At 39.9% G+C, this 13,795-nt stretch overlaps 1 protein-coding gene across 10 annotated transcripts in view; it reads left to right on the top strand.

Annotated features, from left to right (window-relative positions):
- FAM168A (family with sequence similarity 168 member A) overlaps window positions 1–13,795 on the top strand; it is a 372,849-nt gene that overhangs the window by 161,216 nt on the left and 197,838 nt on the right. For 9 of the 10 annotated variants that reach the window (XM_075919566.2, XM_075919569.2, XM_075919567.2 and 6 more), the window contains one exon: window positions 10,155–10,241. In XM_075919566.2, the coding sequence (XP_075775681.2) occupies window positions 10,155–10,241 (87 nt within the window). Of the gene's footprint in view, window positions 1–8,339; window positions 8,585–10,154; window positions 10,242–13,795 lie in introns of those variants that run through there. The other variant, XM_075919570.2, reaches the window with a different exon arrangement.

The following is a 13,795-nucleotide window of genomic DNA, read 5'->3' as shown; positions in this document are numbered from 1 at the left end:
GGAAGAGCTGATTGTGTATTAGTTTGTGGGGAAGGCAGTTAGCTCTGAGCTCAACTCAGAAGTTAATGGTGGATCAGTGAGATGTATTTGTGCTTGCTTTGATACCATTTTAGGCAGCAGCGATCTATATTTGCTAGTAATACTCAGACCTGCGTGACCTGCAAGTGGCTCCTCACTATGTGTTCTGCAGCTCTTTGCAGCACATGTGTGATTTAATTATTAATCAAGATGCATTTATTATGTTGTTAACTAGTTGTAATTGTTAAAATAATATTACTTAGTCATTCTGCTGTGAGAATAGTGGGTGTGTATGTATATAGTAAATGAAACAACAAATTCACACTACTGTGGCTCTTTTGGGTAATATTGAGGGTTAATTTTACTCCTGGACCACTGAGGTCTGAGTATCATTGTGCTAGAGTTTGGAGAGGAGGAATTTTATGAAAAAATTGGGAATTGTCATTTATCCAGGTGAGAAGAGATGAAAGCAAAGACGAGGGTTTCATCAAAAGTGGAGTCAATGCATTTGCCTACATGAGAAGTTGAAGAAGAGAAAGTTCAGGGACAGATGTCCAGGCCAAATTTTGCAAACATAAGGAGTATAGTTAAAGGAATAGTCAAATTATACTAATTTGTACAAACAAGAATTCCAGACTAAATCAGTTTTGGTGTTAAACTGAGATGGTCAGAACTTTTTGATTTCTACACTAAAGTGACCTTGGTATTTTTTTTAAACCTGAGATAATACACAAGAGGTAATGTTAATTTTGACCAGAATTTTTGAGAACAAGGATCAGTGTTTTGTTAAGACCTTCAATACATTAAATATTTTGCTTTTAATTACATTTATAACAAACTTTTAGTTACTATAATAAAGGTTACAATTATAGGACACTTCCCAATGCATGTGTATCGGAGATCATACATACTGGATACAGTCTGTTTTTTGAGGAAGAGAAAAAGGCACCGCCTCAGAGATTCCCTGGTTTAAATTGTACCTAATGAATCAGAAGTTGATTAAGTATTTTTGGAGAAATGCATCTGAGGATCAACCTTCAAATAACTCAGCATTTGTCAGGAACCCATTGGAACTTGAATTTAATGTAGTGTCAGAAGGTCGGTTCATATTTTTAGAAGGACTTGAGCTGAATACAATTATAGACTCAATAGTTTTTAAGGTCAGATTGGACCATCATGATAGTCCAGTCTGGCTGCCTGCATGTTGCAGGCCACAGAACCTTGCCCATCCACTCCTGCAATAAATCCCTGATCTCTGGCTGAATTACCAAATCAAGATTTAAAGACGTCAAGTTACAAAGACTCTACAATTTATACTTGTTTAAATTTGAAAGTAACATGTGCCCCCTGCTGCAGAGGAAGGTGAATACACCCCATGATCTTTGCCAATCTTACCGGGGGAAAAATTATTTCACGACCCCAAATACGGTAATCAGTTAAACCCTCAGCATGTGGACAACACTCTTGGGAAAGAATTCTCTGTAGTAACTCACAGCCTTCCCCAAATACTGTACCATCACCAGCCGTTGGAGATATTTGCTGCTACCATTTGAAGATCAGCTACATGCCATAGTAAGGAGTTTCAACATACCATTCCCTCCGTAAACTTGTTAGGCTCAGCCTTGAAGCCAGTTGGCCTGTCTGATCCCCTTGGAAGGCAATTCCAGAACTTTACTCCTCTGATGTTTAGAAACCTTTGTTTGATTTTGAGTCTGTATTTGTTGATGGCCAGTTTATATCCATTTATTCTTCTGTCCACGTTGGTGCTGAATTTAAATAAAGTTCATCCAACACTCCAGTCACTGAAGAAGTGAGCTATGCCCACGAAACCTCATGATATCATCTACATATTTTGTTAGTCTTTAAAGTGCTACCAGACTATTTGTTGTTTCTTAAATAAAGTGTAAGTGTGATTTATACGTGATTAATTGAAAGAAGTGTTTTTCATAATAAGGAAAAAGTGTATTCAGTGCTGGTTTATCTTTCAATAGTATGTACGGTCACTTCTGTGCTTTATTTTGTGAAAGCAATCATTTTTAGTTTGTACAAAGACTCAGAAGGAGAAGCTTCCATTCCAATAAATGGCACAAGGGGCCATGTGTTTCAAAGTCATTAAGTGACCTATGAGCATAAATACCATTTCTGAAGGTGATGTAGTCACATAGGAACCTCAGTCTCCTGGATGTCAATGGGAAAGTCAACTTGACCCAAACTCTACAGTTAAATAGATTTCTGGGGCATTCAGAATTATCCACGCAGAGCATGATGCACTCACTTTTGAAGTGTCAGATGTATTTATTTAGACTTACAAGAGACACAGAGAAATATCTATCATAAATATTTAAAAGCATAACTAATATAAACAGAGTGTTATTCACAAATAGGTTGAGAAGGACACTGTCTATTTAATATCTCATTTATTAACCCAAAAGATAGAAAGTGCTTTCAGATACGGTACTAGTACTTGTCCCTGAGTCCCTTTTGCCAAATCTTGTGGATTTTTCCATAGTGTTATCCTAATCGCAAAATGTGTCTCTCCTTTGTTGTTATATGCAAACCCAAGGAAGGTGATACCCTAAGGCCCCAATCCTGCAAATACATGCCTAGGAGTAGTCCTATTGTTCAGTGGGACTGTGTGTGCGCGTAAAATTCCCAATGCAATGAAATTTGCGACATTGTTGTCAAATACACAAAGTAAAGAAAACTGGAAAAAAGATTTCCATATTTTTCCATTCATAGTAATGTTTTTTCATTTTTTCATTCATAGTAATTCATAGCAATCTTTAAAAAACTCAAGCAGAAGTTATTTTTAAATTGCTAGTGCCATTGTGGAACCATTGCCCGACGAATGGCTTGGACAAGAGGATGGGGAATACTGCGGCAGCAGTCAATTCTCATAACTTGGCAGCAGCCGTGTCTAGTGCAGAGCTTCACACTCATTTCATCACGCTATCACGAAGTACTCTTTTGTTCAGTGAGGCGAGAGCACCGGAGTGTAACTGTGCAGCCACTTAACAGCATGGAAAGTTCAAGCTCGGCATTCACTGCACAGAGAAGACCTGTGTGTACTGCTTTGAAATCTCCCAAGTAAACCTCTTTTGACTGACACATTGGCCTGCTGAGTGATGTGATGCTGACCTCTCTTGTATTTCTGTTTACACTTCATCTGAACTAATTTCCCAGTGTGATGGAAAGATGTCATGCACGTTGGCTGGAAAGATAAAATAGATAAAAATGTAACCTGGTTACGGCAGGAAAGCATCCGAGGCTGTTTGCCAGCAGATGCTTCCCGGGACATTCCTTCTGGAGTTCTTTCTACTTCCACTGTTTGGTAAAGAGTCTGAGTGGCTTCTAAGCAACCAAGCATCAGTGCCATGGGAACTGAAAAGCGGTTGAAGATGCATGTATTGGAGCCAGACTTTTGTTTGCCTGTTAACAGTTAATTTCTGTAGTCTTTCTATTGTGACTTTACGGCCACATGTAAGTGCCACAAAATGCTATGCCAAAACAGGCTTCATTTTGCTAATCTTGTTTTATTCTTATTTCATTGTAGCTTTGCAAATGCTGTAATGAATTTGAAACGTACAAGCAAATGATAGTGTCATGGAATGTATTGAAAGCCAACCTGAATACATTTAAAACTAGGTGCATTTTTTTAATGTGAAATGAATGAATATGAACTTCAGTTACACCATCTTAAAATAAAAGCCAAGCATACCAAACAGGAAAAGAAGGAAGAATAAACCTCTATTCCTGCAGCATGCTCAAACCCATAATGTGAGTGCAATCATTTTATCTGTGCCAAAGAGAAACTTTTATGATAACCTAAAGGAATTTCTTCTGCTTGTTCTTACTGTTTATACAACCAAAAGTGTGCTAATTGCTTGAAATGGTGTTTGATAAATTATGACTATTTTATCATGTGGTAGCACACGGGGGGCCCCAATTGAAATTTGGGCTGCATTGTACTGACCCTGTAAAACACAGTAATGACAGCCACTGCCCTCAGGAGCTTAAGCCTCATCTGCACTACACAGACAAAACAGTGAAGAGTGTACACACTGCATTGCTCCTCCTTCCAATAAAACTCTTGCTTTGATGACAAAAATACCCACCTCAATGACAGGTGCAGAGCTCTTTATGGCCAAGTTAGATAGACAAAGTGTCTCACGTTGCACTTGGGTTTCTTCTGCAAGTGGCCTCCAGCAGGTCTCCCATCATTCCTAGCTTGACTACACTGGTAGCAGTTTAAACTGCACCCGTATACAATGGGCACCCACCCGTTCCCCTGTAAAGGTCTGGGAGTGTTTGAAAGTCCACTTCCTGTTTCTCACATTACATCTTCCCAGTTGACTCTGGCAACTCCAGGAAGAAAATACTTTCCCATTTGGACCAGCTGAGTTGTTGGATCTGCACGTATAGGGAGTGAGGAGACTGTACAGTCCCCAGTTGCACTCCAGCTGTAGGAACTTCAATACCTATGGGCAGATTTCTCCTGACTTGTGTAATAAGGGCTACAAATGGGACACTGTGCATTGCTGAGAGAAGTTAAAGGAGCTGCACACAGTGGATATACCAGAACGCAAGAGAGGTACTCTCTCCCCTAGCAGCCAATACAGAACTCTTTTTCATGCCCTCTCCAAACTCCTCCTCCTCGTTCCTGGCAACTTCCTGCTACATCTCTGCACTGTGTTCACTTCACCTTTTCAGACAGCTTTCAAAATAATAGTTGGACTTATGCATAGCTCTGAGAGCTTACACTATCCTTCACTAATATCTTACAAAAGGCTTTGTGGGAAGTATGTGTTAATGGTGTTTACTAAAAACAGATGCTCTGAAAGTTCACCAATATGGTAATGTATAATTGCAGTTTAATCAGTTGCTTAGTACAAATCCTGCACAGGAATCATCAGAATTTTTAGGCAAAACAAGACAAATGAAGTTTGATGAACAGAAATACACATTACTGGTGCTCATTATCAAGCTGTTGCCTCAAACCCTCCCTGATTCAAATAACCCTTTCTTGTGCCCATCTAATAGCCCAGGTATCTGGCTGCTCAAAATCAGCAGCCAGGCGATTTACCTCAGTGCTTCACACCTGGGAAGTTTTTCACTTTTAGTTTCACAGGTCATTATGGAGGATGCACATTTCTGTGATCATGGAAATGTTTTCCTCATCTGGGTTTTACCAGCCACAAAGGAAGCAGCAGCACACATCTGATCTGCCAAAGACACGTTCCTCTGTTATTCTACACCTGTTCAGCCTATTGAAGAGCTCCTTGCTGTTCTTCAGGTTTTTGTATAAGGCTTCATGAACCATGGGAATAAGGGGACGCTGGGTCTTCCAGGATCATTATGCATATTTCAGTATTCCCAACTGGAATCTTTTGGTCTGGATAGCCCCATGTTCCTAAAGACATGTTTGTCCTGCACCATTTCGTGTTGATGTTCGTTCAGAAGATGTACCATGGAGAAGCACCTCTTTCTGTTGATTTACTCTGTCACAAGATGATGGGGCCAAATTTGAGTTTGAGTTCTATATATCATCCATTTCTTCAAAGCCATCCACTATTTCATACGCATTGCTAAGAGTCCCAGTCCTTCATAGCCAGATGCAATTAATGGTCCTGCACTCTTGTCCCAATGGTCAACTTCCTGACTCCAAACTGATTTGTGACAGACTGATAGCAGTCTGGAATCGCTAGCTTCCACACTGTGATTGCCATATGCTTCTCAAACAAGAGGGCAGCTCTCATTTTGATATCCTTGCACCAGTGCTCGGGTGAGCTCTGTGCAGGGTTGCAGGAAAGGTGGCTTTCTGCATCTGAAATTTCTGCAGCCATTGCTGCTCATACCAGACCAGCATAGCAATATGATACTACCACTCAATGCTGTTTCCTGGTCGGAAAAGTGACATCCACTGTGTGCAGTTGTTCTGTGATTGCCAAAAGCAATTTGGCGTTCGTTCTTTTAGTGATACACACCACGTCAGGCAACTCTGCTTCTAGGTCACAGTTGGAGTTCATGATATACTGCCTGAGCAGCTCCTGTATGTTCATAACCATGACTAGAACGGTAGAGAGCAGTGCCGGATCCATCTTTTCAGATAGAAATGGTGGGTGCACAATAAACAGGGGATATTTAAAAATGACACACAATGCAGTCAGACGCTCATGGAATGCTGAGATGGAAAAACGTCATCATGGATCGTTGATCCTGTAACCAGGGTGGGCTGTGATCCACTCCATCTTCCCACAAGTCCTAGCTGGAAAAGGTGGCAATAGCACAGTGGGGTAGCAACCCTCAGTGTACTGCTATCACTGTTGATGATAGACCACCAAGTGTGGAAGCCTTCCGCTGACAGCGGGAGTCCATTGTGAACATGCTGTAGTATCATAGAACATTAGAACTGGAAGGAATCTTGAGAGGTCATAGAGTATAGTCCCCTGCCCTCATGGCAGGACACAGTACTGTCTAGGCCATCCCTGACAGATGTTTGTCTAACCTGCTCTTAAATATCTCCAGAGATTCCACAACTTCCTAGGCAACTTATTCCAGTGTTTAACCACCCTGACAGGAACTTTTCCTAATGTCCAACCTAAACCTCCCCTTCTGCAGTTTAAGCCCATTGCTTCTTGTCCTATCTTCAGAGGCTAAGAGGCTAAGGAGAACAATTTTCCTCCCTCCTCTTTGTGACACCCTTTTAGATACCTGAAAATCACTATCATGTCCCCTCTGTCTTCTCCTTTCTAAACTAAACAAGCCCAATTCTTTCAGTCTTCCTTCATAGCTCATGTTCTCTAGACCTTTAATCATTCATGTTGCTCTTCTCTGGACCTTCTCCAATTTCTCCACATCTTTCTTGAAATGTAGTGCCCAGAACTGGACACAATACTGTACTCCAAGGCCGTGTCCAGACTCAGGGGTTTTTTCGGGAAAAGTAGCCTTTTCCCGAAAAAACTTCCCCTGCGTCCAGACTCAAGCCGCGTTCTTTCGAAATTATTTCGAAAGAACGCGGCTTTTCTTTCGATGGCGGTAAACCTCATTTCACGAGGAAGAACGCCTTCTTTCGAAAGCTCCTCTTTCGAAAGAAGGCGTTCTTCAATGTAAAGAGGCCGTCTTCGAAAGAGAGCATCCAGACTCGCTGGGTGCTCTCTTTCGAAAAAGCGGATTTCTCTTTCGAAAGATCCGCCTGCAGTCTAGACGCGATCTTTCGAAAGAGGCTCTTTCGAAAGATGCTTTCGAAAGAGCCTCTTTCGAAAGAAGCCTGCAGTCTAGACATAGCCCAACTGAGGCCTAATCAGTGCAGAGTAGAGCGGAAGAATGACTTCTCATGTCTTGCTCACAACACATCTGATAATGCAACAATAGTTCTTTTTGTGATGCAACAATAGTATTTTTTGATCGTTGGCATAACTTTTGTCAACAAAATTTGTAGGGTAGACAGGGCCTTATAAATTGTAGCAAATCCCAGCAGCTTAGTTCAAAATGCCTGGGGTCCTAGGGTGAAGGCTTGTGATTCTTATCCTTAGTTATGTTAATTGAAGACTGATTTCCTAGCCACCCATATAAGGTCTCTGTTTCATCCCATCATTAGCACCTTTTTATTTAACAGTACAAGAAGGAATTTTTAAAGGGGGCATACGCCTGTATCTAAGGAACCCCTTAGTTAAATGACTTCAAATTAAGACCATAAATGCTACTTTATGCTTCATGAAAAATACAAATTTCAAAGCAACCTGAGTAAGTGTTTGGATTTAGAGCAGGGATAAGAGTAGATCCTTAAAGCATATGAAGTGGTGGGAATGGAAACACTTCAGCCATTTTTTATGGGTACATGTACATGGTAAAAAATACATTTTCTTAAATACCATTCTCAGTTTGCATCCCCCAAAGAGTTAGTGCCATATGGGACCTTGGGATAAAACTTTGATAAAATGCAGGACCATCTTGACTTGCATCTCATAAATAGTTTGATAATTTCTTCACTGAAAAGGGGAGAGAGAGAAAGAAATCCACATAGAAAATTTTTGAAAATGGCTATTTTTTTCAGGGCTTATATCACTGAAAATCAGCTCAAAAGACCCACATTTGGGTCACTAACCTTACCCTACACCCTCCTGAGGCAAAGCAAATTTCAAAGGAATTGAGCAAAGCTTATCCGCTTTAGAAAGGTTGACTTTTAAAGAGAAGTGATGATGTAGTTTTAACTCTAGTAGTGCTGCTGTGTCGCTATAATTTGTCAGGATTATACTAAAACATTAAGTAAACCCAGCTATGCTGCTCCATGGTGTGAAAAACCCCGTGCCACTGAATGACATACTTAAGCTGACCTAACCCACAGTGACAAAAAAATTACCCTCCTCGCTGCATGAGCATGTACACTGAAATGCTACTGTGGCACAGTTGCAATTGTGACACTGTAGTGATTTAAGTGTAGAGAGCATAGCCATAACACCACAAAATAGTGCCTGAGCGGAAGAGGAGCAAATGCCAATTATTGGGAGAACCGTAAACTCTGTCCTGATGACTCTGTGCAGATCCCCAGGAATAACATTTCATTTAAGTAGGTTTTTGTAATGATGTTGGTTGTTAATCTGAAACTTTCCATTGTGTATTTCTGAAGCCTCTTGAGCACTGACTTATTCCAGTGTTGTAAATACATTTCTTTGTAATGTTTTCCTTTGGCATGTTTGGCATCCCTAGACTCTTCCTCTTGTTACAGAATCCCTTCTACTGAGCTAACTTGTGGATGGGGGGAAGGCTAATTAATTAAGCAGTAATTGTTGTCAAGCCAATTGTTGCTAGCTTTTAACATTTGACTTGTTTACTATCCTGAGGTGAAACTGAAGGAGTTAATGGTCTAACAAATTGCACATCAATCGGGAAAGACTAGTTTCAAAGGAATGGTTTTATTTTATGAGGTGTAAATAATAGATATTTTTTTAAAAAGACAGTTTAAGGGTGGTGGGCTCCCTGTTTGAAATTGTCACAAGATAGCGATGGAGACAAATGAGTTGCCTAATAAAGCTTAATGACTGATTTTTCCATTAATCAGAATTGAGAATGTGCTTCATTAAGCTAATTAACTGGGCAGTTGCTTAACTGACAGTTACTAGACACAAATTCCCAGGTTCCTTGCTTTCCTCTAAATAAAAGCTTAGGAAAAGATAACCTGGCTCTCTTTAATCATCTATATTAGAGAGATAATGAGCATAAATGTCATTAAAAAAATCTTATTGGCCATTTTATGTCTGGGGCAGTGACTGTGGTGGTTTCAAATAGTGCTGTGCACACTGATGTTCAATAAACAATAACTTAGTATTGCTGTGCTATGACGGAGTAATGTTAGGGGTCTTTTAAAGACGTTTCAGAGGAGATTAGTTTCCAGGCACAAGGCACTCTGTAAACCACTTGAGAATTTGTTTGTCTGCAGCTCTTAGGGTTGCCAGGTGTCCGGTTTTGACCCAGTCCAATATTTGAGCTTTCTGTTCGGGAAACAAATTGAGAAAATATAAATGTCCGGTATTTTCTAAATAAGATGTAATATAGATTGTGATGTAATGTCAAGTGTGTCCGATATTTTTGTTGAAACCATCTGGCAACCCTAGCAGCTCTTAGTATCACCAGCAGGAAGTGCTCTTTTACCAACTAATCTTTGAGAGGCGTCTTGTTGGTTGGGTTGGGGTTTTTTTTTCATTACCAAAACAGCATTAGCTCCCCCCAATGGGGCAAGTGAATTAGTGCTCTTTGTGCACTTCACTTCTGTCCCTATTGCGCAGTAGAAACAGGATCCTGATTCCCCTCTCCCTCTCCCCCCCTCCCCCCCGCTCCCCGATGCTCAGGAGTAATTTGCAGAAACTGTGGAAGGTGGGGATGTAGAAGACTAATTTTATCCTACACTCCAGATGCTTTTGTAGGGAATTGAAGGGAATTATTTGAAAGATCTGAAATTTGAATTAAATGCTTTATCTAGTTATAATACCTAATTGTAAATCCTTTTCTTTGCAGCTCTGTGTCTCTTCAATAATAGCACGGCAGCACTAGCATCTAGTACAAGCAAAGACTGTTCAACAGAGGACTAGTGTTGAGGAAAAATCAGACCGTCATATTAATTTTTTTTCTTTCTCCTCCAGAATCTCAGTCTTCCGCAATGAATCCTGTTTACAGCCCCGTTCAACCTGGGGCTCCCTATGGAAACCCTAAGAACATGGCCTATACAGGTAAGTTTGGTTTTAAGTGATTCTTGTTCTATGGAATTTGGCATTTTGTGCAGATTTAAGATTAAAATTGGTAAATTTATTTTTGCCATTCTAGTAGTTAATATAGAAAGGCATTCTGTGACCCATGTTGTTTTAGCAAAGAGCTCAGCACAATGCTAAATCTTTCATTTTCCTGGAGTTTCCACAGAAGGCTCAATTTCAAATACCTGTCTATGCTTTGGAAGGCCACTCTCAGCAGATAGCTGGCATAGTCTTGCTTTCCTCTCTCATCATGCTGTTTTCTCAACTTTGGGCATGAAATCCCTTCCGTCCTCCCCAGTTTTCCTAATAATCACCAGGAAATGAGCAATTCTCAGTTTTAAAATGCCTATTTCAGAGTCTTTTATGGTGCAAGTTCATTGTAGGAGTGGGCAAATTGTCAGGCTTGCAATAGGAGCCTGCATGTTTCTCTCCAAAAAATACCTCTTTTCTAGTTCTGCAGTCAGTCTCATTCAGCATGAGAAGACCTAAAATACAGGAGGAGGAGGAGATGCAGAACAAAGATGAAGGACGACTTTAGCGGGCTGTCCGGGAGAGGGGAAAGAAGAGAATGTCCCAGCAGAAAATGAGAGATCATTGTAAGGGGGAAGAAAGGAAAAGAACTAGAGTCTAAAAATTCATTGTTTAGTTAGTTTGCATGTTACCCAACAATATATTGGTCAATTAAAATTGATGTAGTTGATTTTAATTTCATTATTTTCTAAATATAGAAGAGAAGTTTATGGCACGTTGAAGGGGTTTTTGGCTTAATATTCAATGAACAATTCAAAAACAGTCATAGAAAGCACTTTGCTGCCCATAAATTATTTATCTGAAATATTTGCACTATATGATGGATATTTTAGATGGCTGCACCTCACCTCGTTATCAGTGCCACAAGGAAATAAAGTTCCTCATTCAGGTATTTTGCAATAGCTTGAGTGAGACTGAGAAACAAGTAATACAGATTTCTAAGAAGGGGTTGCCATTTTCTTTGGAAATTCCAGAATCATGATATTTTGAGATCTAAATCATTTCCTTCTTGAATCTATACAAATTACTGTGGTGCTAATTTTGGAACAAAATTTATTGTATTGCAATGCCTTTCCCTCTTGCAGGTGAGTATAATTTGTCTTAACTTTCACTGCAGTGCAGATAATTATAATTTTAGAAGAATTTTGTACCTTGGCTCTTGGCCTTGCTTTCTTTTATAGCTCAGTAGAAATTTCCATATTAAAACAGACAGTGAATTGGCAAATACATAGCAAATTTGATGAACCTATGCAACGGGATATTCCTTCTTATCCTTTGAATAAATGTGGTTCAGAAAGAATGTCAGGCATCTCTTTTATGTCCCCTTCATCTGTATATCAAATCAATAAATTCGGACAGACCAGTCTGCAGAAATACCACACAAACCTCAAATTAGTTTTTGTGGACAGATTTAATTTAAAATTTTGGAATTTTAGTGAGACTAGTTTTATAATGTTGACCTTGCTTGTAGACGGCATTACAGAGGGAATAGGGCCAGTAGAAAGTATTAAAGGAAGTACTGTCACAAATTGGCGTAACAATTCAGAATGAGAATTTCTGTGATAAATTGTGGATAATCCAACTTCGTTTGCATACGCAGTGTGCTAGTCTGATACTCAGAAAGCAAAATATAAAATTAAAAAGCCCTTAGGTTTGAATTTGAATTAAGTAACTTAATCTTGGTCTTCTGCTGATTTGCAGCTTCATGTTCTGGAAGGGAAGGGGATTCATGGTGTTCCAAAAGTGCTGGGAGGGAGAGGAATGAGTAGGTAAGAGCTCTAGTAGGCAAGAGACTGGGGGGATAGGGCAGACAGGGGTATGTGTGGGCAGTGGAACCCCAATGGGTCCCAGCCTGCAGGTTGCCCACCACTGGATTTGAATCTCGTGGCCACTGAGATGGAGAGCCACTCATGCGGCCCACTCACTAGTCTTTGTTTCCCATCGCTGGTTTCCGGTATCCTCAATAAGACATGTTCATTATGGCTATATAATTAGTAGCCAGGATATACTGTGCTAACATGAGGGCATTTTAGATGATGGAAGAAATGTGGTATCTTCAGATTGATCTGTTAATCTTTGCTAAAGACTGGTGTTTGTGTCTGAGACTCAAGGGAGGAAGTGATTTGAAAAGAAAAATAAAGTAGAGTTGGATGTAGCCTGAGTTATTAATTAAGATGTTTACCAACAAATATTCTACTGATTTCACTAGCAGTCTATAAAATATTTTACTGAAAACCATATCAAGGAACTTGTTTAGTTTCCTATTACTGCAAAGAATAAGCACTGTGTTCTTACATTGTGAACCCATACTTTCTTACTAACACAAAGTACATGGGCACCTTCAAAATTCAAGTGCTGTAGTTCCACCCCTTCTGATGGACTGCTGGATGTGTAGAGGTAAGGTTATGTAATTGTGTATTAAGTGTCCTGCATTTGTGCTTCCGTCTCTCTTATGTAGTGGTGTCTCAATTCTTTCCAAGGGGTGAGATCGGCAGGGACTGTGTTTTCATGGAGCACAGCAAAATGTCAGCAGTCAGTGGAACTGGACATAAACGCATAAGTCTTGCTCACAAATACTCTTTGTCTTCAGTGCGGTACTTATACAGATAAAGCAAAGCAGAATGGCTGCACAGCTAAGGGGCAGCCTATGGAGTATTTCTGTGATGTAAAAAGTACTTAGAGGCTGTTTCTCCATTTCTATTCAGGTTTGATTTCTTAAAAATCATTGTACATGTCCTGCTAAGTTTATACTTGTTCTATGAAGATACTGCAGCTCAAGGGATTTCTGGCGTGTCACAGTTGAGGCAGCAGTGTACAGATTCTCTGTGAATGCTAGTCATCAGTAATCCTGCCATTTTAACAGTGACTTCAGATTCCAGCAATGTGGGGGTGATAGAGCTCATAAATACACATTTATCTTCCTGCCTTAGAAAACAAAGAGATTTCATGCTTTCTAGCAAACAGATGGCTTTGACAAAGTATCCACTTCTTTCATTTTAATGCTTTCTGTGTCTTTAAATCCCCACATTAATAGACTTTCAATACAGATCTCTTAGCTCTGCTTTTAAACGATCTGAAACATTTTATAAGCTACCTACCTGGTATTTGACAAGGCAGTATATTTTAAATATTGAGATGCTGGTTGTGTAAAGTTGGTAACTTGACCTTTGTGAAAGGAGTATTTCAAGGAGGTGTCTCTCTTTTTAAAATAAGTGAACCCTGCACTCCATGCTGAATGCTTCAAATAACAGCATTGAGAAAATTGTCCTCAATAGACCTTTTACATTCTAAAATGCCCCACTGTTTGTGTCCCAATTGCTGTGAGGTTTTATTTTGAGTTCTAATAATACAAATCAAATGAGTCACCTGCTTTCCCCTTCAACAGCAGATCCATTGCTCCAGGTGCTTTCCTAGCAGTTGTGAATGCCTGGCATTGGTATCACACTGACTGGGAGCTGAACATTAGAACTTCAGGGGACAAATCATGTTTTGAAAAGAAAAAA

This window comes from Pelodiscus sinensis, chromosome 1 (assembly GCF_052426305.1).
Source record: "Pelodiscus sinensis isolate ZL-2025 chromosome 1, ASM5242630v1, whole genome shotgun sequence".
Classification (NCBI taxonomy): domain Eukaryota; kingdom Metazoa; phylum Chordata; order Testudines; family Trionychidae; genus Pelodiscus; species Pelodiscus sinensis.
The sequence above is the reverse complement of the archived record's forward strand: the minus strand, read 5'-3'. Positions and strand labels throughout refer to the sequence as shown.